This window comes from Anabas testudineus, chromosome 18, assembly GCF_900324465.2.
Source record: "Anabas testudineus chromosome 18, fAnaTes1.2, whole genome shotgun sequence".
NCBI lineage: Eukaryota > Metazoa > Chordata > Actinopteri > Anabantiformes > Anabantidae > Anabas > Anabas testudineus.
In genome coordinates, this window is record NC_046627.1 from 26,918,047 (window position 1) to 26,943,767 (window position 25,721).

The 25,721-nt window shown below is 37.7% G+C and overlaps 5 protein-coding genes across 5 annotated transcripts; all 5 read left to right on the forward strand.

Annotated features, from left to right (window-relative positions):
* The first annotated feature begins 381 nt into the window (after window positions 1-381).
* Window positions 382-2,048, forward strand: LOC113157733. Its single transcript, XM_026353359.1, has 3 exons — window positions 382-444; window positions 601-1,290; window positions 1,385-2,048. The coding sequence occupies exons 1-3, from the start codon at window positions 402-404 to the stop codon at window positions 1,516-1,518; spliced, it is 867 nt and encodes a 288-aa protein (XP_026209144.1). The 5' UTR covers window positions 382-401; the 3' UTR covers window positions 1,519-2,048.
* Window positions 2,049-5,468: 3,420 nt separating this feature from the next.
* Window positions 5,469-9,572, forward strand: LOC113157816. The gene is made up of 9 exons (XM_026353435.1): window positions 5,469-5,534; window positions 5,685-6,383; window positions 6,498-6,608; window positions 6,704-6,747; window positions 6,866-6,981; window positions 7,574-7,641; window positions 8,232-8,411; window positions 8,504-8,547; window positions 8,673-9,572. The coding sequence occupies exons 1-9, from the start codon at window positions 5,480-5,482 to the stop codon at window positions 8,787-8,789; spliced, it is 1,434 nt and encodes a 477-aa protein (XP_026209220.1). The 5' UTR covers window positions 5,469-5,479; the 3' UTR covers window positions 8,790-9,572.
* Window positions 9,573-12,046: 2,474 nt separating this feature from the next.
* LOC113157163 (immunoglobulin kappa light chain-like) lies at window positions 12,047-15,427 on the forward strand. Its single transcript, XM_026352470.1, has 5 exons — window positions 12,047-12,105; window positions 12,214-12,921; window positions 14,424-14,540; window positions 14,629-14,672; window positions 14,786-15,427. The coding sequence occupies exons 1-5, from the start codon at window positions 12,048-12,050 to the stop codon at window positions 14,900-14,902; spliced, it is 1,044 nt and encodes a 347-aa protein (XP_026208255.1). The 5' UTR covers window position 12,047; the 3' UTR covers window positions 14,903-15,427.
* A 2,614-nt stretch (window positions 15,428-18,041) lies between these two features.
* Window positions 18,042-19,601, forward strand: LOC113157230 (V-set and immunoglobulin domain-containing protein 1-like). Its single transcript, XM_026352574.1, has 5 exons — window positions 18,042-18,101; window positions 18,222-18,929; window positions 19,012-19,137; window positions 19,224-19,267; window positions 19,378-19,601. Exons 1-5 carry the CDS (start codon window positions 18,047-18,049, stop codon window positions 19,495-19,497), a joined length of 1,053 nt encoding a protein of 350 aa, XP_026208359.1. The 5' UTR covers window positions 18,042-18,046; the 3' UTR covers window positions 19,498-19,601.
* Window positions 19,602-23,455: 3,854 nt separating this feature from the next.
* LOC113157229 (immunoglobulin alpha-2 heavy chain-like) lies at window positions 23,456-24,992 on the forward strand. Its single transcript, XM_026352573.1, has 5 exons — window positions 23,456-23,519; window positions 23,642-24,349; window positions 24,432-24,557; window positions 24,644-24,687; window positions 24,798-24,992. The coding sequence occupies exons 1-5, from the start codon at window positions 23,465-23,467 to the stop codon at window positions 24,915-24,917; spliced, it is 1,053 nt and encodes a 350-aa protein (XP_026208358.1). The 5' UTR covers window positions 23,456-23,464; the 3' UTR covers window positions 24,918-24,992.
* The last annotated feature ends 729 nt before the right edge of the window (window positions 24,993-25,721 follow it).

The window sequence follows — 25,721 nt, forward strand, 5'->3', positions numbered from 1 at the left end:
ACCCACAATACATCTGTGGAAAGCAGACAATTACTAAGCCACTACATAGTACCGGTGACACTAAACTACTCAAACTCATTTTTTGCTGCCTGTCCAACACACTATTGCACATTTAAGCACCAAGCACATTGTGTCTTGTTACTGCTGTTCATATTGAGTATTAAAGTTATTCATTTTCCGTTATGTAAATCTGATGCATAGATGAGGAATCGTTATGTTGCATCTATCTCTCAGGGTAAACCCTTGCCAAAAGCCTAACTTGGGCTTAGGTGACATGTGATCAAAGAGGACACACAGTCCTCTCAGGTTGGCCAATCAAATGCAGTCTTGTCTCTTATAAATAGAGAAACCATTGGCATTCTTTCATTCAGCACTGCAATTTGAACACACTGGCATCTCCGATGGGTATTTTCTGTCTCATGTGTTTGTTAGTGTGGAAAATGGGTAAGTTGCATTGTTGTGATATCAACTTTTAGTAGTTTGGAATGTACGATCAGACTTAATACAAACAGGTTTAATATCTTTTACTGCATACTGACTCTAACTATTTAATACCTACATTATAATAACTTTATGTTTCCCTCTCTCATTTCACTTTAGCTCCAACAACTGGTCTGAAATTCTCCTCATCTGTTCATGAAATGGTTCATTTTGTTCCAGTTCAAAGTGGAGATAACTTGACTTTACGATGTTTCAGTAAAGATGCTGCTGCACAAATGTACTGGTATACACATTCTCTGGGACAGGAACCAAGACTGATCTCTACCTTCTACATGTTTGATAAAAATGCCACTTTTTATGGGGAATTCAGTAACAATCCACGCTTCACACTGGATAATGACAAAGGTAAAAATCACTTGACAATCACAGACGTACGTACTTCAGACTCAGCTACTTATTATTGTATGAGGTGCTACTTATACTCATTAGAATTTTCAGAGAGCATTACTGTCAGTGTAAAAGATTCAGCGTTGGTCCATCAGTCAGCATTTAAAACCATCCAGCCAGGAGGCTCTGTGACTCTGAACTGTACAGTGCACACTGGGAGCTGTGATGGAGAACACAATGTTTACTGGTTCAAAGACTCTGAAGAATCTCATCCAGGAATAATTTACACCCATGGAGACAGAAATGATCAGTGTGAGAGGAAACCTGACACACAAACAAACACCTGTATCTACAACTTATCACTGAAGAACTTGACTCTTTCTCATATTGGGACCTACTACTGTGCTGTTGCCTCATGTGGACACTTATTGTTTGGTAATGGGACTGAAGTTGACATTGAGCGTGAGTAACTTTTGTTTATGGTTATTTTTCAGTCAAACTTTAATAAAATGGACACAAGAGCTGGAATCTCTGTTTCTGATGTCTGATTCTGCAGACAAGGTGAACTCTCCCAGCTCTCTCGTGTATTACTTGAGTGGAGCTTTGATATTCATGACCATCCTGGTTGTTTCACTGGCTTTCTCAGTGTGTAATATAATCAAGAGAAACAACTGCCAGTGTACAGGTTAGTGATACTCACTTGCTAATTATAACATACAACACATATATCAAATACAATCACTTCTCACAATTTTCCCACCTTTTCACTTTCTGCACATTTTATTGCATTATACATTTTTTTAAAATAGAATTAAAGTTCTGCAGTGAATCTACACACAAAAACCCAGAATGACAAATTGAAAACAGAAAATAAAAAATTTTGCAATGAAAATTCACAGATGATGCTGATCATTCTGACCATGATTATGTACCACAAAAATAAGAACTAACTCACACTAATTATTTATGTATCCATTATTTTAACCATGAAAAGTCTATGTTGAGTGAGTTCCATCTGCTACAAGTAGATCTCCAGAAAAATGAAAACGATCAGGATGCACCTCACCACAGTTTGAACTACAGTAACGGGTCTGAAGACTTCTATAAATGTAAAGTGGTAAAATGTGCAAATAGTGTAGCTGTATGAATACGTTCCATCTTCACTGTTTATACAATATATTATTTGTTGCATTATATCTAGAGTGTCAAGCAAGATTATCAGCTCCCTCCACAAACCAAGAGGTAAATATTATTTTAACAAGTTATTAATTACCATGCTGACAGCAAAATGCTAATTCATTTCTATATGCTTTATTATCAGGAGTATCGAGACATAGACAACCTGCATTATGCTGCTTTAAGTGTAAACCTGCCCAACAGATCAAGAAAACAGAGGAGCACCAGCAAGACTGAATGTGTCTACTCCAGTGTGAAGCAGTAGAAGACTGTCAGTGGACACTTTTCATTACAGTGCACTTCATATGCTCTGTAATTCTGTTTATACTAAAAGATTCTGTAACATTTTCAGTTCTACTGTGAGATTTCTCCCTCGCTTTATATTGTAAGGCAGAAATCATGGAGTACAGGAGACCAGAACTCCTGCTGCATGTAATGTGTCATGTAAACCCAATAAAGAAGTTTATTGTCTATCCGTAATTAACCATGCTAATCATGGTTTATTTGCAACCATCATTTTTGCTGAGGTGTAACCGTCTAATATTAACTTGTTTGGTGACAGGTTTAAGGTTTACAGTATCTGTGCTTTGGTTCATTTCTCTGATGTCATAATCACTCCTTGAGAACTGTATTTGTACACAGTGCATTAGTTATGTGTACATGCTAGGTGCTGTTTAAATTATAAAAAAAAGGTATTTTAAACACATTAAACAAAGTACACAATCCTTGAGTCTTTGACTGTCTGGCTTTGGCTTCAGAAGTAGACAACTTCAACTTTGATTACAATACTGTATAGCAAAGCTGCATGGGAGTCATCTAGTCACCTGTGGAAATCTCTCTTAATATGCTCCTAATAATTTTCCAAGTAGAGTCTTGCGAGACACACTGTCAAAGCATGAGTTTAGTGTACATTAAATCACAGCAAATGTCATATTCTTTACATTTTCACTTAAACTCTATGTTCATAGAATCATTTGAAACAGTCAATGAACAATCTGCACCATAAACTCATAACATCATTAACACAGAATACCCATGCAGAAGCACTTACATCAATCTATCCATTTAAGAAATACAACCCATTGCGAATCAGTTTCACCTGCTTTTTTGCAAATGAAAGTGACAACAACTTGCCAATGGACAATCTGAGACTTTCTCATACTGGGACCTACTACTGTGCTGTTGCTCCATGTGAAATTATTCCCTTTGGAAATGAGACCAAGCTGGACATTCAAAGTAGGTAAAGATAGTCTCAAATGACAAATACAGTATCTATGGATATCATTCTCCCCCAGTTAAACTTTGCAGGAACACAGATATAAAAGCTGAAGGTTCTTTTTCTGATCGCTCACTCTGCAGACAATGTGGTCTCTATTTAGTTGGTGTAAATATGGAGTGGAGCTTTGGTATTCACCACCATGCTGGTTGATCGACTGGCATTTCTGCTGTATAAGAGAAACAGCTGCCAGCCTACAGGTACTACTGAGCAGCCATGAAAGCAATTTTTAACACCATGATTACATGTCTTGTGAACATATTTTAATTTTATGAGAAACCATCTTGTAATCTAGTTGTTACAAGATATTACAACAGGGTTACAAGATGACCATAACCTTCATTATGCTGCTCTCTCCCTGACAGATAACAGGTAAGAAAGGACCCGATTAAATTGCCAGAGACCAGTAACTAGTAGAAAAATGTGTTTATTGTAAGGTATGGTAAAGGATAGAAACAGGGACAAGGCAGGGAATGTGGGTAACTCAAAGAGAAACAAACTAATAAAACGTGGCAAACATTTACATTTACAATGAGTTATTTGGCATATGCTTTTTTCCAAAGCAACTTACAAGTGAGGTACAAAGCAAAGAAATATCTAAGCCAAGGAGACGAACTTCAAAGTAAAGTGCTCCAGAAAGAGCTGTTTCAGTTTCACGGGGTATAAGTGATAGATGCGATAGATGAAATATTGTAACCACCATTTGCAGCAATAACCTCCTTCATGTAGCTGTGGATTAGACCTACACACTTCATACCACATCCTAAGAATGAAGCAGTTCTGTGAGGACAAATAGTCTGAAATTTGTCGTGGACAAAACGATGAACAGCACCTGATCTGGTGTTCTGCTGTCAGACTTATTGCTGATTGCTGTTTGGCAAACTGCAAGTTGGCAATCATATGTCCTATGGACCAAGGCACTTCTTACCCTGTCAACCAGTTTAATCAAAGTCCAACTCTAGATAGTCTGGTGCTTCCAAACTATTCTATTGAGTACATTGTGCTGAGAACTGTCAAAGTTTTAGAAATAGTTTTATAGCTTTGCTCTGTTCGCAGCTTATAGTAAAGGTCTGCAGAGTTTGTTTGACTTCATGGTTTCATGCATGTGGACTACAGTCAAGAATAATACTTGCACACCGATGGCAGGACTACAGTGCTGCTGTCCTGGCTAATGCAGAAAATTTGGGGGTTCAGTGCTTTGCCAAAGGACTAAAACATATGACAACCAGAGCCAGGAGTCCACAATGTTTGCACAGTTACTGTAAATAAAAAATAAACATGAAAATGTATATTGGCGTGTGAAACACTCAGACAGCTCATCTCTCCTTGAAGAGTCACTCGCATAGTTGGTGGTTTCTCCCTTGTTTGTATCCTGACAATCAGATATTTCTGTCTCATAATTGGACCCATCACTATCCTCATGATGCAGATTGTAAGTTAAAGTGACGCAACACAGAGCATTGGGCAGCCTTTCAGCAGCTGGTAGGCATTCAGGAAAAGTAAAGAGGGTAGGTCATTTGTGTACTGGAAGCACTTAGAACCCAGTGGTCAGTGGGTCTATTCATAAATATAGTATTTAAAGTAATTTATGAATGCTTTGCACTTATATAGCACTTTCACACTGCATCTTATTCAACCATTAGCACACACAAGCACACACACTCTCACACACCGATGGCAGAGCTGCCATTCAGCTAACTTGACTCACCAAGGGCAACTTGGGGTTCAATATCTTGCCCAAGGAAATGTTGACATGTGACAGAAGGAGCTGGGAATCAACCACCGATCCCATGATTGGTAGATGATTGCTGTCGCCTACCAACTGTATTATGTTAACTTTTATATATATCATAAAACATTTTCCCATCAATACAACACAGGAGGCAGCTGTTTCTGTGAAATAAAGCTTGAAAAGACAGTCAAAGGTCTATGAGTATATAGAATCAAAGTAGATTAACTATCTAAAATGATTTTTGTTGCCTGTCTAACATAATAACCATCATCTTTGCATCAACTGTCGTCTAGGATCTTCATGTATCTCTCACCATTTGAAACTTGACACCATAGGTGGCAGTACACATGTGATCATAGTCTTTAGAAAAGACACACAGTCAGGTTGGCCAATCAAACGCAGTCTTGTCTCTTAAGAGTAGAGAAACCATTGACATTTTTTCATTCAGCACAGAAATTTTGAACACGATGGCATCTCCAATGTGTATTTTTGGTCTCACATGTTTGTTCGTGTGGAAAATGGGTAAGTTGCATTGTTGTAATTCCAACTATTACCTGTTAGAGTGCATGGGTGGTTCTTATTTAAATGTTACTTTATGCTTTACGCAGTCTTTACTCATGAATCTCACATTAAAATTATTCTACATTTGCCTTTTCTCTCGTTTTACCACAGTTCAGATGAAAGAAGAGTCCTTATCTGTTCATCAAGCTGCTCATTTTGTTTCAGTTAAAAGTGGAGAAAATGTGACTTTACAATGTTTCAGTAAAGATGAAGCTGCAAAATTGTACTGGTATAAACAAACTCTGGAACGGGAACTGAAGCTCATCTCTACCTTCTACAAGTATGAGGAAAAAGGTCCCTTTTACGGTGAATTCAGTAACAATCCACGCTTCACACTGGATAATGACAAAGGTAAAAATGACTTGACAATCACAGACGTACGTACTTCAGACTCAGCTACTTATTATTGTATGAGTTGCTCTTTATACACATTAGAAATTCTGGAGGGCATTAGTGTCGGTGTAAAAGGTTCAGGTTTGAACATCCAGCCTTTGGTCCATCAGTCAGCATCTGAGACCATCCAGCCAGGAGACTCTGTGACTCTGAACTGTACAGTACACACTGGGAGCTGTGATGGAGAACACAGTGTTTACTGGTTCAAAGACTCTGAAGAATCTCATCCAGGAATCATTTACACCCATGGAGACAGAAATGATCAGTGTGAGAGGAAACCTGACACCCAGACAAACACCTGTATCTACAACTTACCACTGAAGAACTTGACTCTTTCTCATGCTGGGACCTACTACTGTGCTGTTGCCTCATGTGGACACTTACTGTTTGGAAATGGAACCAAGTTGGACTTTCGGGGTAAGTGAATTTATAGCAGATACTACAGTTACTCTCCTCATTAAACTTTGCATACATAGAGATAAAAGCTGAACATACTGTTAATGATATCTGAAATCTATGCCAATTATGCAGACTCTCATGTCTTGGTGTATGTTTTGAGTGGGGCATTGACATTCACCACCATCCTGGCAGGTTTTCTGATTTTCTCACTCTATATAAAGACAAACAACTATCAGTGTACAGGTACCCATAATTTTACATTATGTTTTTTTATATGTAGCACTGACAGTACTGAATTTCGGTTTTTGATCAACAAGCCCTCTTTAATTTACAACCAGAGTCCCAAGCAAGACTTCCAGCTCCCTCCACAACAAACGCAGAGGTGAATATCATTTTTAATAACTACTGAACAGACAGTCCAGTGCAACAGTTATCTGTGTGGTCAACAAAGCAATCGTTTCAATCAGGAATCATCTTTTTTACTTTTCACATATTAACAGGATTACCGAGATGAAGACAACCTCCACTATGCTGCACTAAGTGTTAACCTGCCCAAGAGATTGAGGAGAGAGAAGAACAGCACCGAGACTCATTGTGTGTACACGAGTGTAAAGCTGTAATTTGAAATATGTGAGAAATAATTTTCAAGGTACAGTTTCAAGGTGTTTTTCTTTTGAGTGTGAAGCATGTCTGCAGTGTTTTTCTTAGAAGAATTAAACAATAATCTAAAATCCAAAGATTGTCTTTGTTTTCAATTTATGCTGTAGAGAAATCTCCTCTTGTACTAGGAGAGTGAATAAGTGATAGAGCAGTAAGAAGAGCAGGTGGGTGAGTTGACCCAATGCCTCTTTTGTGGCAACTTAAAAAAAAAATCATATAAACTATAAATAAACTATAAAAGCACATAACTTGATGTAATGGAGAGAAGCAAGTGGTAATCATGTGTTGTATCTTAAAGACAAGTTTTAGCAAGTTTTAGGTGTAATGATTGTTATCACAAACCAAATTTACCCAGGTCTAAAAATACATATTTAACATGTTGGTCATGACGTCATAGAGCCTGAGGGCGTTGCGTGGGTGCTTTGGGACATCTCATGCATTATAATGCACTCTAGTGTCCACACACACATACACATCCCACCATACACACAGCCAAGCTGGAGGGGAGCTTTCTGCTGTATGTGTGTCACTGTCTTCTGCCTTGCCAGGGTAGGACTGCAGCTATGGGGGGCATGGGTCCCGCCCGGAGCCACGCAGGCTTTCGTTGTGTTTGAGTGTATGTGTGTGTATAAGTTTGGGTATATGTCCAGATGGGCAGGTGTTCATGTAGCTCATGGGTATAGGCTGGTGTGTGTGTGTGTGTGTGTGTGCACGTGTGTCTGTCTGTGTGGTGCACTTGGGGAATGTTAGTGTGGCTGACAGAACAGCTGGACTGTTTTGTGCACTGTGACATATTCTATCTTTAGCCAACCATACAGACAAAAACTAAAAATTCATGTTTTTACAGTAAAAGCCACCAACCTTATTGAAAAAACAGAAAAAAGCTCTGAAAATAGAAGATTAGGTCAGTCAGTCCTCTGAGTCCTGATGCCTGCTACTGAAACAGTTTTTTGTAATGTAGTTCTCTATGTTTTATGTTTTTTCAGCAGGATGTATGTGTTTCTCACAGAGATGACCCTTAATCCACTCAATGGTGGAGCTACCGTTGTGTTCTTTAACCATCTCTCACCATAAAAACCTGGTTAAAAACTTGACACTATAAGTGGGTGTGAACATGTGACCATGTTTCCTTTTCAGTGTCACCTCAGGTTGCCTTTTATTTAAGACGACTTTGAACGCAAGAGTTGAGCTCACGTTGAATTCCAGCAAAAAGAAAACAACCTGAAATCCACAGTATGTTTCTGACGTCTCTATTCCCGTTTGAGCTGGACTGTTTTGTGCTACTGTATATTTTGATTGGGTGTTTGACATTTGCCACCTTCATAGTTGTTTTACTGGCTTTCATCCTGTGCAAGATAAACAGGAAGATGACATATCAATCTCCAGGTAAGTGGCACATTTAATTCCGGGTAGTTTCTGTTCTGTTTCTTTCACAGGAATTTTAATCCCAAATCTTTTTTTCTGTGTTTCACAACCAGATTTCAAAGGAAGAATTTCAGCTCATTACGCCACAAATACAGAGGTGAATGTAATGTTTACTCATGAATTCCTGCACCACAATTATCTAACATGTCTTGTAAGCATTGTTTTCATTTTTGCCAGGTGTCATATAGTAATCCACTTTGTACAATCTGCTTTTGTTAACAGAACGGCCAAGATAACAACTTCCATTTTGCTGCATTAAGTGTTGAGCTGCCCAACACATCAAGGAGACAGAGGAAAAGCACAGAGTATGAATGTGTGTACTCCGACATACGGCTGTAGAACTAGACATTTGCTGTTTGTGTTGTGTGAGTAAGACAGACATTTCTCATGGAGTGATGCAGATTTCTATGTATATCTTAAGATGAGCTTTTGTTGTGGTGAGGTGTTATGATGTACATACATGTTTAGGACCTCCTACTTTTTGTTTCTTCCTGATAGTTTAAAAGCTGGCCCTATAGATACCTAGATATCTTAATAAAATAAAATGAAAAAATCCCAGAACATTATTGATTTTGTCTTATACCAGGAGGTTAGATTCATGCATGCTCTTTAAAACGACTACATACTAGGATATGAGCCCCACAATAACTGTTATTATTGCCATCTATTTTTAATGATTTCAATCTAATTATCAGTAAACAGTTTTGTTTGTTTTGTTTTACATTTACATGTAGACTTAGAATAACTTGGAGCAAAGAAATATAATCCATAATGAGTTGTCAGTGTCAGTCTTACAGGTCCTGCCACCCTCACAAAATAAATTTTACTCAGTATCATTTTACAACACAACACTTCCTGTCATTCCTGCACATCCACCCATCTCTGCTCCGAAGTTCTTACAGTTATAGCCCTTCTTCACCAGGTCAGATAACTCAGTTTGACCAGATGGACAACTCTTGAGACTTTGTGGATCCAGACTTATATCATTTCACAATAGCTGAAGCCCCTGTGCTCCCTGGACGTCATGTTGTGGTTTTTGTCTGCACACAGTCTGCATGTTTTGTTTAAACAAAGGACCTGATTTCATGTCATTGTTAGTTTCTAATCAATTTGTGTACTTGTCTTCACATAATGATATGCAGCATTTCTTAATTATTAAAAATTATTGTCTCATCATAAGAGATGTAATTTGTTTTTGTAATGTAATTTTCTTCTCTTCATATGAGACATTATAACAGCATATTACTTTATAAGGACTATGATTGTGGGCTATTCATCCAAGATGTATTTATGTTGGTTTCTCGTTGGTTTATCATAAGCATGTGTGGACATACAGTAACTTGCCTAGCCTGGAGCTGCAGTAAACATTTAAGGTTAAAATGGCAGTGTGACAATAGGTGTCCATTTTGACATCATCTGTGGACAGGTTCCATCACTGCACAAGCACTGGTAATACATACACACAGATTATGCACAAGAGCTCAAACTAAATGAAAGTAATCGACAGCCTTAATGCCTCACTGACAGATTTTTGTATCAGGATGTGTTCTAAGTAGTGTTAATAGTGTCAGTGTCTACTGACATACTACTGAACACACAACATGACAGTGGGAAAAGTAATGGCAACAGTTTTCAATAACTTGTTGAACCACCTGTTGCAGCAATAACCTCGAGCAAGTGCTTCCTATCACTGTGAATTAGACCTGCACAATGTCCATGGGCAATTTTGAATCATTCTTCCTCACAAAACTGCTTCAGTTCAGACATGTTCTTAAGCTCTGCATGTGCAGAGGTTTATTTTTCTAAAATGTCTAATCAATTCTTATCCACAGGTGGTATCCAATCAAGCTCTACACACACCTCAATAGGTTAGGTGAGCTTCCTCCATGAAAACAAATAAAGCCCTTAACATTTCCATGGAAACGTCCATAAACAAATGTAGATTAATTGTTTCCAAAATGACAAAATCTACATTAAGTTTCATTCAGATAGTTTACTGATGTGCTGAGCCCTCGGACAATTCATAGTTAAAACTGTAACCTTCCTGACTTGCAACAGCTTTTGCCTGAAGCAAAAGGCAGCAAAGCAGCCCCACAGCATTATGCTCCCACCACCATGTTTAATTGTGGGAAGAGTTTTAGGCCTCTCCTCCCAGCATCCATTTCCCCGACCACTCAAGTTTGGTCTCATCAGACCAAAGGACAGGCTTCCAAAGCTCATACTCGTGTTTGAAATGTTTATAGGAAAACTCAATCTGGTTTTAGTGTGTTGCTGTGTGAGCAATGGAGTTTTTCTTGGCTAGTGACGGTGTACCTGAAACCCAGCATGAAAAAGAGTGTTGAAACAAGTCCAGAAGAGACCAGTTACATTTACATGCACATTTAATAACTTACACATGCAACACAGTAGCATTACCTGCTGTAACAAATCACCTAACTGTTGTTCAGAGAGTACACTAAAACTTTTGTTATTGACTTTGATTATACTTCAAATAGATTGTAAATGAAAGTGATGGGACATTGTATGTGTAATGTGTGTTAGTGTGTCTGGTTTAATTCTAAACACAAATATCTGAAAACCTGAAACAGTAGATCTGAAAAAATACGTCTTAGGCCCGAAACTGTGTCCTGCTTTCTCTGCCTTCACATCTTTTATAGTCTGATTAAAAAGGAAGTTAAACTTAAAATAAATAAATCATTTATGTTATAATTCTTTCCTAATATACATTGTATAAACCATTGATTGCTGTATTCAAAATCACACTGAAAATCAAATTTATAAAAAAAATATAATTAACAGCCTCATCCTAGTTGTGTGTACTTCACAACTCGTACTATTACTCAGAGGCATGTGTGGCTCACAATTGCCTGTATATACTCCTGGGCATGCTTCTGATGAGTCAGCAGATAGTGTCCATGGGTATCCTCTAGCTCCTCAGTGAGCCAGAGGATAATGGTCATGCTGCTGAGCCGGCACCCTACTACTCCTCTGACGGCTCTCCAGCTGTAATGGTCAGTTACCTGTTATATTCTTCATGTTCTGTCTGCTCTGCTGGGAGGCACATACAGATTTACCATGTGAGTGGAATAACAGTGCTAACTAACCTAATTTGGCTGCAGGTACTGCCTCATGCTAAAGACAGAGACAACGGCTGTAACAAATCACAAACCTTGAGATAAATCAGTCAGGAGTGAACAATAGTGTGTTTGTCTGAGACACCACATGCAAAACTATTCCCTTTTTGCAATTCCATTGCACTTTTTATGTGAACCAAAGCAAATTGAGTTGATTCACAATCACTTGTGCTTCCTAAAGATGGAGATAGATCTCCCTGAATTTCAACTAACTTAATGTTATATTGTGACTTTTTTAAAGTCGTGTGGATTTCAGTTTTGTTCCACAAAATGCAGAATTGTTACAGTATGTTGCCTTACCTCTCATTTTGTGAAACATCTAAACAACACACACAGGTGGCAGTGAACAAGCTTCCTATAAAGGACATACCGAGTCACCTCATGTTAGCCAATCAAACACAGTCTTGTCTCGTAAGAGTGGAAAACCCATAGATTTGCTCTCATTCAGCACAGCAACCTGAACATGATGACACCTCCACTGTTCACTTTCTATCTAACAACTTTGTTCTTGGGGAAAACAGGTAAGTTGCTTTTTCGTGACTAACATTCCTCTGTTAGTGTATTGTCACTTTCCACATAAATGTTTTTAAACTAACTGTGCTTTTGTTTTGTCTCTTATGTCTTCTTAGCTCAGATGACTGATCTGACATCATCCTCATCTTTTCATCAACTCACTGGTTTTTTATCTCCTAATGTCGGTGATAAGGTGACTTTGCCGTGTTTCTATGAAGGTGATGTTGCTGCAAGGCTTTACTGGTATAAACAAACCATAGGACAGAAACCAAGACTCATCTCTACATTTTTTAAATATAATGTGAATCACACTTTTCATGGTGAATTTAGTAACAATCCACGCTTCATGCTGGATACTGAAAATGGTAAAAATCACTTGACAATCAAAAATCTACATATTTCAGACTCAGCTACTTACTACTGCTTGAGTACCTATTCATACAACACAGAATTTATCGAGCTCACTACTGTCAGTGTAAAAGGTTCAGGTGTGAACATCCCAGCTTTGGTCCATCAGTCAACATCTGAGCCGATCCAGCCAGGAGACTCTGTGACTCTGAACTGTACAGTTCACACTGGGAGCTGTGATGGAGAACACAGTGTTTACTGGTTCAAAGACTCTGAAGAATCTCATCCAGGAATCATTTACACCCATGGAGCCAGAAATGATCAGTGTGAGAGGAAACCTGACACACAAACAAACACCTGTATCTACAACTTATCACTGGACAATCTGAATATGGCTCAAGCTGGGACCTACTACTGTGCTGTTGCCTCATGTGGACACTTACTGTTTGGAAATGGAACCAAAGTGAACTTTAAGGGTAAGTAACATATCTAGAAGTGGGGTTATTTATTATTTATTTATCTATTCATTACTAGTCTCTATTTAAAATATATTTAAAAGTACAGGGATTTCATAAGAAGCTGTCTTAACTGAAAAATATTGCTGATAACTCAATTAACTATAGATTTTCATCAATATCAAGTCTCTGTTAATATAAAAGTTTTATGTCAACAAAAATAACTGATCACTGATATAAATCATGTCACACTGGTTATAAAACAATTTTTTTCAATCCCTTTATGAGAGAGCAGGGCAATCCATAGTCCTTTGTTGTGCTAAAATCTAAGATCTGATGTATCTAAGACTGTAATGTGATGGGAGGCAAATAATAAATGTTAGTTTTCACAGTTTCTGTTTCATTTCAGCAGTTTTAGGCTGTTATTCGGGTTGCAAATCTCTCCAGAAAAAGGTATAATTTTATAGTATACAGTGGCAAGCGAAAGTACAACGTTATTTCAAAGACTAGAAATTCTCTAAAGTTAGGCAAACAATCTACAAATGGAGACACCCACCAAGAAGTGGGCGGCCAGTCAAAATGACCCCAAGAGGCCAACAAACACTCACCAATGAAGTAAAGAAACAACCCCAAGTGACGGGCAAAGATTTAAAGGCATTATTGAAACTGGTTAACATTTGTGTTCAGAGTCTACGGAAGGTAAAACATTGAACAAGCAGGGTGACTATGACAGGACACCAGGAAGGAAGCAGCTGCTTACTAAAAAGAACATGTACTTCTGCACACACAGAACAGCTGAAGTTTGCGAAAGAGCACACTGAGACTCCCCAGCAGTATTGGCAAAATGTTCTGTGGACTGATGAAACTATATTGAACTTTTTGGAAAGAACACATAGCACTACATGTGGCGTAAAAAGGGCACTGCATATCAGCATTAAAACATCAGCCCAGTCATAAAATATGATGGAGGAAACATCATGATTTGGGCCTACTTTGTTGCATCAGGGCCTGGCTAGCTTGCAGTAAATGGCATGAAGATAAATTCCCAAGTGTATCAAACAATTCTTAAGCATAATGTGAGAATGTCTGTACGTCAGCTGAAACTCTGTAGAAGTTGAGTGATGCAAGAGGACAATGACCCAAAACACACAGAATTTGCACCACAGAATTGCTTTAGAAAAATAAAATCCACCTTTTGGAGTAGCCAAGTCAGAGCCAAGACCTCAACCCAAAAGAGATGTCATGGAACAACCTGAAAAGAGCAACACAAATGAGACGTCCAAAGAATATGACAGAGCTAAAGCAGGTCAGCAGGAAGAAAGGGCTAAAATACCTCCTGAATAATGTGCAGGTCTGATCCACAGCTACAAGAAGAGCATGGTTGAGGTTGTTGTTGCCAAGGGGGTGTCAACTAGTTAATTATAATTATTAATTCCACTAGCACTGTGAGGTTTTTATGGTTGTATACAAAACACAGCCATAATCAAACTAAACTACTCTGTTTATGATATGTGGATCCGCAGATGCAGTTAACTCTCATGTCCTGCTGTATGTTTTGAGTGGAGCTTTGACATTCACCACCATCCTGGTTGTTTTACTGACTTTCCTACTGTACAAGAAAAACAGTTGTCAGCCTACAGGTAACCTTTCTTTTTCCTCAAAGCTTACATAGAATTTGAGTGACTTTGACTTTTTAACAAACAATCGAATTTTGTGTTTCTCAAACAGAACTGCAAGCAAGATTTTCAGCTCCATCCACAACAATTTCAGAGGTAAATATAGGGTTTATTTTTTGATTATCAGGCTTTAATGACTAGATTTATCTGCTTTGTGGATATGGCTTTAATCTTTGTCAACAATCATATTTTTAACTACTTGTTTACAGAGCAACCAAGATGGCAGCCTTCATTATGCTGCTTTAAGTGTTAACCTGCCCAACAGATCAAGCAGACAGAGGAAGGACATCATGAGTGAATGTGTGTACTCCAGTGCAAAACAGTAGAACAGGACATCTTACATTTGTACTGAGGGAGACACAGAGTTGAGGTGGAAGATGGATATTACTGGATATTACCTGACATTTTTATTGTTTTATTTATTGTGAACTCAAGACAAACTTCTTGAGACAGAAGATCTTAGAAAGTAAATGTTGAAATAGATATCTGATGATTAGTTAGTTTCATAAAATTGTTCATGCACAGATCCATGGTGGAGATGTGTCTGACTTTGCCAACCAACAGTGGAAATACAAATGAGGGAGTTAGACATCATCTTTTCTGACTACATTATACAATGTTTATCACATTGAGTTCAGTTGTTTTGATTAACATGTTATAACTCTGCATAATGTAATAAAAAAGTAATAAGTCTGTACATTTACTGAGTCTGTAAATGTGCCAATAATGTAATTAATTTGTGAGTTCATATTTAGATACACACATATACAAGTCATTGAATTACTAGTATTGCAAACCTTTTTTGTTGTTTGGATGCATGTACTGTATTTACTCTATGATACTACAGTAAAGTCTGTCTGCTAACACAACTAAACTCTTAATTGCAACTGGATTCTGTTTACTCTTAACATAATGACCATATGTTCATAATTAACATATATGACAAGCCACAAATACGTTGATACATAAAATACCAATGAGATACATATTATTTTCTACCAAAATATCTGATGTTGCAGTTCAACATTCAGATATATGTTTCTAGGACAATATACACCTGCCATTCACCTCAACCTCCTCCTTTTGACTCGCTTTCTGTTAATAAATGTGATTTATTTATTCAAAGTATGTTTCACAACATACATGTTTTTACAACGTGGTCATTACATTTGTCAGTTTAGTAACATAGTAAAGTATTATTTAGGAGACAGGGTTGTATGAAGAGGTGTTACATTGGCTGCATTGGGAAAAGATATGAGATCACTTACAATAGTTATGGGAATAGAATTGATGTATTCCAGCACATAGAGACCCTCACCTGGTCAATGTACTTACAGTTCACTGCAAGAATGAATATACTAATGTACCACAGTATATGTTAAACAGAAATGGAATAGGGAGTCTAGGCTAGGCTTGCCCTTTAATCATTCCATATTGGCAAAATGCTAAAGACATAATGGGAATTATTGGAATAGAAGTGATTAGTAGTGACAGGAAAGCGATATGAAAATGGCTACCACCAAGTACACCACCAGAGAATGCCTGGACAAAAACTGTAAATGTGGTCAACCAAAAGCTGACAATTATTCTGAAACTGAGGTATTGCCACTACTGTTGGTAAAATACTGATACATAATAGACTGCTTGGATTGGATGCTTTAAAACACTGGTTTTCTTATCCTCATAAATTAATAATGAAGTAAAAACAAAACACACCAAAAAAGAAAACACCAAGGCTTAGTGTGGGTATGAATCCCTAAACTCTGTTTTAGTCTTGCAAGACAGACTAGACCATCTTTAGTCCATCACTCAGCATCTGACACCATCCTTTCAGGACAGTTTGTGACTCTGAACTGTACAGTACACACTGGGACTTGTCATGGAGAACACAGTGTTTGCTGGTTCAGAGACTAAAGAATCTTATGCCGGGATTATTTACACCCATGAGGACAGGGATGATCAGTGTCACAGGAAACCGAGATATACAAACACAATTCTAGATTTAACAGAAAAATGATAAAATTGTGACTTTAATGCAAATGAGGGAGTTCATGTTTATGCCTTTTAGTGAAGTTGCAAATTACATGCATGTCTGTCCAGACTTGTATCTTTCTAGTACATTGAAACATCAGTCCAAGTGGATGCTTGTGCTATGTTTAAGGAAATTCCTTCAAGTTGATTCTGTGGCATTCACAAAATTGGGATAAACCTCAGATCACTTGACTTGATTGCACTTTGACTATTGACAAAATACAATTCTATCCTTGAGTCCAGTTTGTGACACTTAAAATGTCTCAAGAGTTGTTCTCTTCAAAACATTCCTAAAATATTTTTGCTTCGTGGTAGGCGGTATTATCTATTAGTTTCAGGGCGCTGAAAGAGGCCACAAACATCACGGAGTACTCTTTCAATACGGTGGAGATGGTCTGCAAAAATGCTTAAAAAGTGATTAATCAGACCAGGCTGCCCTCTTTCGTTGTTCTGTGGTACAGATCTGAAGCTCATGTGTATTCTGACACCTTTTTCTCAAAACCAGCATTAACTTCTTCAGCAAATTGAGCTACAGTAGCTCGTCAATACCACACTGGCCAGCGTTTGCTTGTTGTGAGGTGGACATATAAAGGTTTAGACAGACAGGATATATAGGAGGTCAACAATCTGATACATTGCTCATTACGTCCAAGTGGATGCTTGTGCCACATTTATAGACTAGCTCTAAAGTCTTACCATAATATCATGTTCACAAGAAGGTCTCATGATGAAAAGCTCATCTTTCAAAAAACATTTTTCTATTTGTAGTACACCTTAGTAGCCTTTGTGGAGCTATTGCAAACACTTGAAGTTTTGTGGTCTACACTTCTGTTGCATCTGCAGGAGTGGAGATAGATAAAATGTGAGTTTTCATAATGAAAATTTGTTTTGAAACAGAAAGAGAGAGAATAAAAAAAATGCTCCGTATAATAAACATTTAAATTAAGTTTAAATTCATTTTAAGTCATTTTATGGTATAAAGTCACATCACAGCACGTCAAACAACATTAAAGGAAAAGCAAATCTCATTGAATGGATGAATCGTGTTTGTACATAACAAAAGATTATTTGAAAGAGAAATCTATAATTCAAGAAAATTGAGCATAGTGATACGTCTTTACTAGAGACGTTCAGAAAATACATTTTACCAGTCTCATATGATATGATACAATATCATTTCATATTAGATCATATATAATAAATTAAGAATAAATACACATTTTTAATATGATTATGTCCAATTTATCTTTGTGTTCTTCGTATACCGTGTCTTTCACTATCTTCTCAGAAACTAAGCTTGACTCTATATGTAGCAGTGACCATGTGATCATGTTTCCTCAGTAGAACAAGCTTCTGACTGGCCAATCAAACACAGGCTTGTCTGTGAAAAGTGGAAAAAACACTTTCTTCTTATCATTCAGCATAACAATTGGAACACAATGACATCTGCACAGCTTGTCTTCTATCTGACATGTTTGTTCTTGGGGAAAATGGGTGAGTTGTGTTTTTGTGACTGCAGTTTAAACTGTTTGAAGTGTTTGTCTACTTCTCTTGTTGCTTTAGACATTTTTTTTAATATATTCATTACTTATATTGGCTCTCATATTATTTCAGCTCTGACGACGGATGTGAAATTCTTCCCATCCATTCGTCAGGACAGCGGTTTTATTTTAGTTAAAACTGGGGCAGACTTGATTTTGAGATGTTTCTATGAAGGTGATGTTGCTGCAAGGTTTTATTGGTACAAACAAACAGTGGGACAGAAACCAAGACTCGTCGTTATCTACTACAAGTTTGACAAAAATAGAACTTTTTTTAATGAATTCAAGAACAATCCACGTTTCACTCTGGATACCGACGTTGGTAAAAATCACCTACAGATCAGAAACCTGCAGATGTCAGACTCAGCTACTTACTTCTGTGCCAGTCGCTATTCATACAAGTTCTACTTTGCCGAAGGAACTACTGTCAGTGTAAAAGGTTCAGGTGTGAACATCCAGCCTTTAGTCCATCAGTCAACATCTGAGACCATCAAGCCAGGAGACTCTGTGACTCTGAACTGTACATTACACACTGGGAGCTGTGATGGAGAACACAGTGTTTACTGGTTCAAAGACTCTGGAGAATCTCATCCAGGAATCATTTACACCCATGGAGACAGGAATGATCAGTGTGAGAGGAAACCTGACACACAAACAAACACCTGTATCTACAACTTACCAGTAAAGAACCTGACCGTCTCTCATGCTGGGACCTACTACTGTGCTGTTGCCTCGTGTGGACACATACTGTTTGGAAATGGAACCAAAGTGAACGTTGAGGGTGAGTAACTTTCTAGTAAATGGGTGTTCTTCTTTAGATATATAATAATGTCCTCTCCTTAAATCTGTCTCAATCTCTACAGATGAGGTGGACTCTCATTCCTTGATATACTTCTTGAGTGGGGCTTTAGCATTCACCATCATCCTGAGTGTTTTACTGACTTTCTCATTGTGCATGATTAAGAAAAGAAGCACATGCCTCTGTACAGGTATGGTAAATTATTTTGTTAGCAAATGACAAAATGTGCTAACTGAACACAGCAATTAAGTAAGAGAACGTTTTATTCTTTTCCAGAGTCTCATTCAAGAATTTCAGCTCATTCCACAGCAGATGGAGAGGTATTTGTTGATTTAGATTAACTTCCGTAAGACTGTCAGAACCTTTTTAAATGTAGTTTTCATTTCCCTCAAGTCTTACATGACTATTTACTGTTTTATTTTCTGATTAGAGTCTCCAAAATGAAGAAAACATCCATTACGCAGCTTTAAAGAAGCACAAGACCAACAGATCTAGAAGACAGACAAACAACACAGATACTGAATGTGTTTACTCACATATAAAGCAATAACATGGTACATGTTTTGTTATTGTGTTGCATGTAATGCCTTTACTAGTTTTTCTGGGCAGCGCCATAAGACATGAGAAGCAACTACTACTTAAAATGCGAAACCACATTTCCAGTGGGTTTACTGTATGTACACATAATTAAATCCATTACGTGTCATAATAAATTTGTATGATGTCTTTATTTGATGAGTTAGACTATATTTAATATGTTTCACAGATAGACAAAAACAGTTGGTATTATCTACAACAGCAACTATTTCCTGGTGAACATTATCCTAACTCTATAGCCTCAAATCAACATCATTTGTACATCTAGCTGAAAGTGAAAATCCGACTGTATGTTTCAGTTTGGAGTTGTAGTTTGTGCTTCTGTTGAGCAGTACTGCATATAGAGAGAGGATTCTACTGTTTAGCCTACAGATAACAACCAGACAGATAATAGAAGACACATTTATGACCCAGTACATTTCTAAAACTCAGCTTGAACAAAAAAAAAAACAAAAATAAACAAAATGAAACTACTATGTACAATTGCTGTGATACTCATTCTCTCTTTAAGCACTCGAATTGAGAGAGAGAAAACACACTGTACGTGAATCACATTCCAACATGTTAATATGACATTAGTGTCTGAGTAAATCAAATTAAATATGTAGACGCCTTCCTAATATTTCAGATCTGTAAGAGGGCTGTTTCAATCCCTTAGAGATGGTTCAGCTGCTTCTAACCTGTGAAACTCTACCATCAAACCATGCCACTGCTGTATAACTGCACTGTTACAGTGGCAAGAAAAAGTATGTGAAGCTTTTGGGATTATGTGGAGTTTTCCATGAACTGGTCATAAAATGTGCTCCGATCTTCATTTAACTCACAACAATACAAAAACACAGTCTGCTGAAAATAATAGTACACAAACATTATATGTTTTCATGTTTTTATTGAACATAACATGTAAACATTCACAGTGCAGAGTGGAAAAAGTATGTGAACCCCTAGCCTAATGACTTCTCTAAGAGTTAATTGGAGCCAGGAGTGAGCCAACCTTGAGTCCAATCAGTGTGATGATATTGGATGTGTTGGTGAAAGCTGTCCTGCCCTTTAAAAACAAACACCAGTCTTGGGTTTACTGTTGCAGCACTGTTGCTACTCTCCCTAGGCGTGGTCGTCCTGTAAAGATGACTGCAAGAGCACAGCGACAGAATGCTGAATGAAGTAAAGAAGCATCCTAAAGTGTCAGTTAAAGACTTACAGAAATCTCTAGCACCTCTACAATAAGGAAAACATTAAACAAGAATGGAGTACATGGGAGGACACCACGGAGGAGCCATTTGAAGTTTGCAAAAGAGCACCTGGATGTTCCACAGCACTACTGGCAATATTCAGTGACAGATGAAACCAAAATTGAGTTGTTTGGAAAAAACACACAGCACTATGTGTGTAGAAAAAAGGGCACAGCACACCAACATCAAAACCTCATCCCCACTGTAAAACATGGCGGAGGGAACATCATGGTTTGGGGTTGCTTTGCTGCCTTAGGGCCTGGACGGATTTTTGTCATTGATGGAAAAATGAATTCCAAAGTTTATCAAGACATTTTGCAGGAAAACGTAAGACCATCTGTCCGATCACTGAAGCTCCACAGAGGATGGGTGATGCAACAGGACAATGACCCAAAGTAATTCAACAAAAGAATAGCTTAAAACAGAACACAATAAACCTTCTGGAGTGGCTCAGCCGAGTCTTGACCTCAACCCGATTGAAATGCTGTGGCATGACCTTATGAGAGCCATTCACACCAGACATCCCAAGAATATTGCTGCACTGAAACAGTTTTGTGAAGAGGAGTGGTCCAAATTACTCCAGATCATTGTGCAGGTCTGATCTGCAACTACAGGAAACGTTTGGTTGAGGTTATTGCTGCCAAAGAAGGGTCAACCAGTTATTAAGTCCAAAGGTTCACATACTTTTTCCACCCTGCACTGTGAATGTTTATATGTTATGTTAAATAAAAACATGCAAACATATAATGTTTGTGTACTATTATTTTAAGCAGACTGTGTTTTTGTAAAACTCCACGTAATCCCAAAGGGTTCCTAAGCTTTTTCTTGCCACTGTACATTGATACATCAGTCCAAGTGGATGCTTGTGCTATGTTTGAAGAAATTCCTCCAAGGTGTTTCTGTGGCATTCACAAAAATGGGATAAACCTAAGATCACTTGACATTGCGCTTATACAATACAATTCTATCCTTGAGTCAAGTTTGTGACACATTTAAATGAAATCCCGCAAGAGTTGTTCTCCTCAAACCATTCCTGAAACAGTTTTGCTTTGTGGTAGGGTGCATTATGTATTATGTTCAGGGCGCTGAAAGAGGCCACAAGTATCATTGAATACTCTTTCAATGCGGTGGACATGGTCTGCAAAAATGCTTAGGTAGGTGATCCACATGGAAAGCCTGACCAAATGTTTCTAAACAGAACATATATCAACATGTGATGCCCAAAGCATCACACTGCCTCCATCCACTTGCCTTCTTCCTATAGTAGTCAAATTGATTAATCAAACCAGGCTGCCCGCTCTCATTGCTCTGTGGTACAGATCTGAAGCTCATAAGTATTCTGATACCTTTTTCTCAGAACCAGCATTAACTTCTTCAGCAAATTGAGCTACAGTAGTTCGTCAATACCACACTGGCCAGCGTTTGCTCCCCATGTGTGAGTAACCCTTGGCCACAGATGACAATGTTGTCGGTTCACCACTGTTACCGTCTTGGGCCACTTTTGAAAGTGGTACTGACTACTACAGACCAGAAACACCACACAAGAGCTGCAGTCATTTATCCATCAAAATGCGTCCCTTGTCAAACTTGCAGGAAGTCCTGAAATCCTGATGCTTGCCCGTGTTTCCTGCTTCTAACACATTACCTTTGAAAATGTTTACTTGTTGCCTAGTACATCATATCTACCACGTTTTATTGATTATGTCTGTCAGTGGCCATGATGTTATGTCTGATCAGTGTATAATCAGTTCACCATTTAGTCAGAATAGATGTTTCAGAAATTCCCTTTATGGCCCTTGTGGGGCGTGCCTGGAAGGGTTAGAAAGATAAGGATATATAGGAGGTCAACAATCTGATGCATTGTTCCTTAAGTCTTACCATAATATCATGTTCAAAAGAAGGTCTCATAAGGAAAAGTTCATCTTTCAAAAAACTTGAAACATTTTTATACTTGCAGTACACCTTAGTAGCCTTTGTGGAGCTATTGCAAACACTTGAAGTTTTGTGGTCTACACTTCTGTTGCATCTGCAGGAGTGGAGATAGATAAAATGTGGGTAAAAGTTTTTTCATAATGGAAATTTGTGTTTGGAAACAGAAAGAGAGAGAGGGAGAATAAAAAAAAAATTCTTCAAACAAGGCTTCAATGCTCAGTATAATAAACATTTAAATAAAATTAATTTCAAGTGATTTTTGTGGTATAAAGTCACATCACAAGGTCAAACAAGTCACACAACATTTAAGGAAAAGCATATCTCCTTGACTGGATAAATCGTGTTTGTATATAACCAAAGATTATTTGAAAATATTTAAAATTCTGTAATTCCACAAAACCAAGCAAAGTGATATGTCTTTACTATAGACGATACTATCATGTCATGTTCAGAAGATACATTTTACCAGTCTCATATGATATGATACAATATCATTTCATATTAGATCAATATAATAATTTAAGAATAAAAACAAATTTTGAATATGATTATGTCCAATTTATCTTTGTGTTCCTCGTATACTGTGTCTTTCACTATCTTCTCAGAAACTAAGCTTGACTCTATATGTAGCAGTGACCATGTGATCATGTTTCCTCAGTAGAACAAGCTTCTGACTGGCCAATCAAACACAGGCTCGTCTGTGAAAAGTGGAAAAAACACTTTCTTCTTATCATTCAGCATAACAATTGGAACACAATGACATCTGCACAGCTTGTCTTCTATCTGACATGTTTGTTCTTGGGGAAAATGGGTGAGTTGTGTTTTTGTGACTGCAGTTTAATCAGTTCAAAGTGTTTGTCAACGTCTCTTGTTGCTTTAGACATTTGTTTTTTTATATATTCATTACTTGTACTGGCTCTCGTATTATTTCAGCTCTGACGACAGATGTGAAATTCTTCCCATCCATTCGTCAGGACAGTGGTTTTATTTTACTTAAAACTGGGGAACACTTGATTTTGAGATGTTTCTATGAAGGTGATTTTGCTGCAAGGTTTTATTGGTACAAACAAACAGTGGGAAAGAAACCAAGACTCATCTCTACCTACTACAAGTTTGACAAAAATGGAACTTTTTATAATGAATTCAAGAAAAATCCACGTTTCACTCTGGATACTGACGTTGGTAAAAATCACCTGAAGATCAGAGACCTGCAGATGTCAGACTCAGCTACTTACTTTTGTGCCAGTAGCTATTCATACAAGTTTGACTTTGCCGAAGGAACTACTGTCAGTGTAAAAGGTTCAGGTGTGAACATCCAGCCTTTAGTCCATCAGACAACATCTGAGATCATCCAGCCAGGAGGCTCTGTGACTCTGAACTGTACAGTACACACTGGGAGCTGTGATGGAGAACACAGTGTTTACTGGTTCAAAGACTCTGAAGAATCTCATCCAGGAATCATTTACACCCATGGAGACAGAAATGATCAGTGTGAGAGGAAACCTGACACACAAACAAACACCTGTATCTACAACTTACCAGTAAAGAACCTGACCGTCTCTCATGCTGGGACCTACTACTGTGCTGTTGCCTCATGTGGACACGTACTGTTTGGAAATGGAACCAAAGTGAACGTTGAGAGTGAGTAACTTTTTGGTACATGGGTGTTCTTCTTTAGATATATAATAATGTCCTTTCCTTAAATCTGTCTCAATCTCTACAGATGAGGTGGACTCTCATTCCTTGATATACTTCTTGAGTGGGGCTTTAGCATTCACCATCATCCTGAGTGTTTTACTGACTTTCTCATTGTGCATGATTAAGAAAAGAAGCACATGCCTCTGTGCAGGTATGGTAAATGCTTTTGTTAGCAGTTGACAAAATGTGCTAAATGAACACAGCAATTAAGTAAGAGAACGTTTTATTCTTTTCCAGAGTCTCATTCAAGAATTTCAGCTCATTCCACAGCAGATGGAGAGGTATTTGTTGATTTTAGATTAACTTCTGTAAGACTGTCAGAACCTTTTTAAATGTAATTTTCATTTCCCTCAAGTCAACATGACTATTTACTGTTTTATTTTCTGATCAGAGTCTCCAAAATGAAGAAAACATCCATTACGCAGCTTTAAAGAAGCACAAGACCAACAGATCTAGAAGACAGACGAACAACACAGATACTGAATGTGTTTACTCACATATAAAGCAGTAACATGGTACATGTTTTGTTATTGTGTTGCATGTAATGCCTTTAGTAGTGTTTCTGGGCAGTGCCATAAGACATGAGAAGCAACTACTACTTAAAATGCGAAACCACATTTCCAGTGGGTTTATGTGCATATAATAAAATTCATTACATGTCTCAATAAATTTGTGTGATGCCTTTATTTGATGAGTCAGACTATATTTAATATGTTTAACAGATAGACAAAAGTAGTTGGTATCATTTACAACAGCAGCTGTTTCCTGATGAACATTGTCCTAACTCTAACTCTTGGAGTTTGTGCTGCTATTGAGCAGTACTGCATATAGAGAGAGGATTCTACTGTTTAGCCTACAGATAATAACCAGACAGATAATAAAAGACACAGTTTTGAATCAGTTCATCTCTAAAACTCAGCTTGAACAAAAAAACTAATAACAAAAAAATAAAACAACTATGTACGATCAGTACCATCAAACCGTGCCAATGCTGTATCACTTCACTGTGTCAGTGGCAATAAAAAGTATGGGCACCCTTTGTGATTACGTAGAGTTTTGCAGTAACTGGTCATAAAATGTGCTCCAATCTTTATCTAACTCACAACAATACAAAAACACAGTTTGCTGAAAATAATACTACGCAAACATTATATCTTTTCATATTTTTAATGAACATAACATGTAAGCATTCACAGTGCAGGGTGGAAAAAGTATGTGAACACTAAAAACTTTTCCAGAGCTAATTGGAGCCAGGAGTGAGCCGGCCTTGAGTCCAATCAGTGTGATGATATTGGATGTGTCGTTTAAAGCTGTC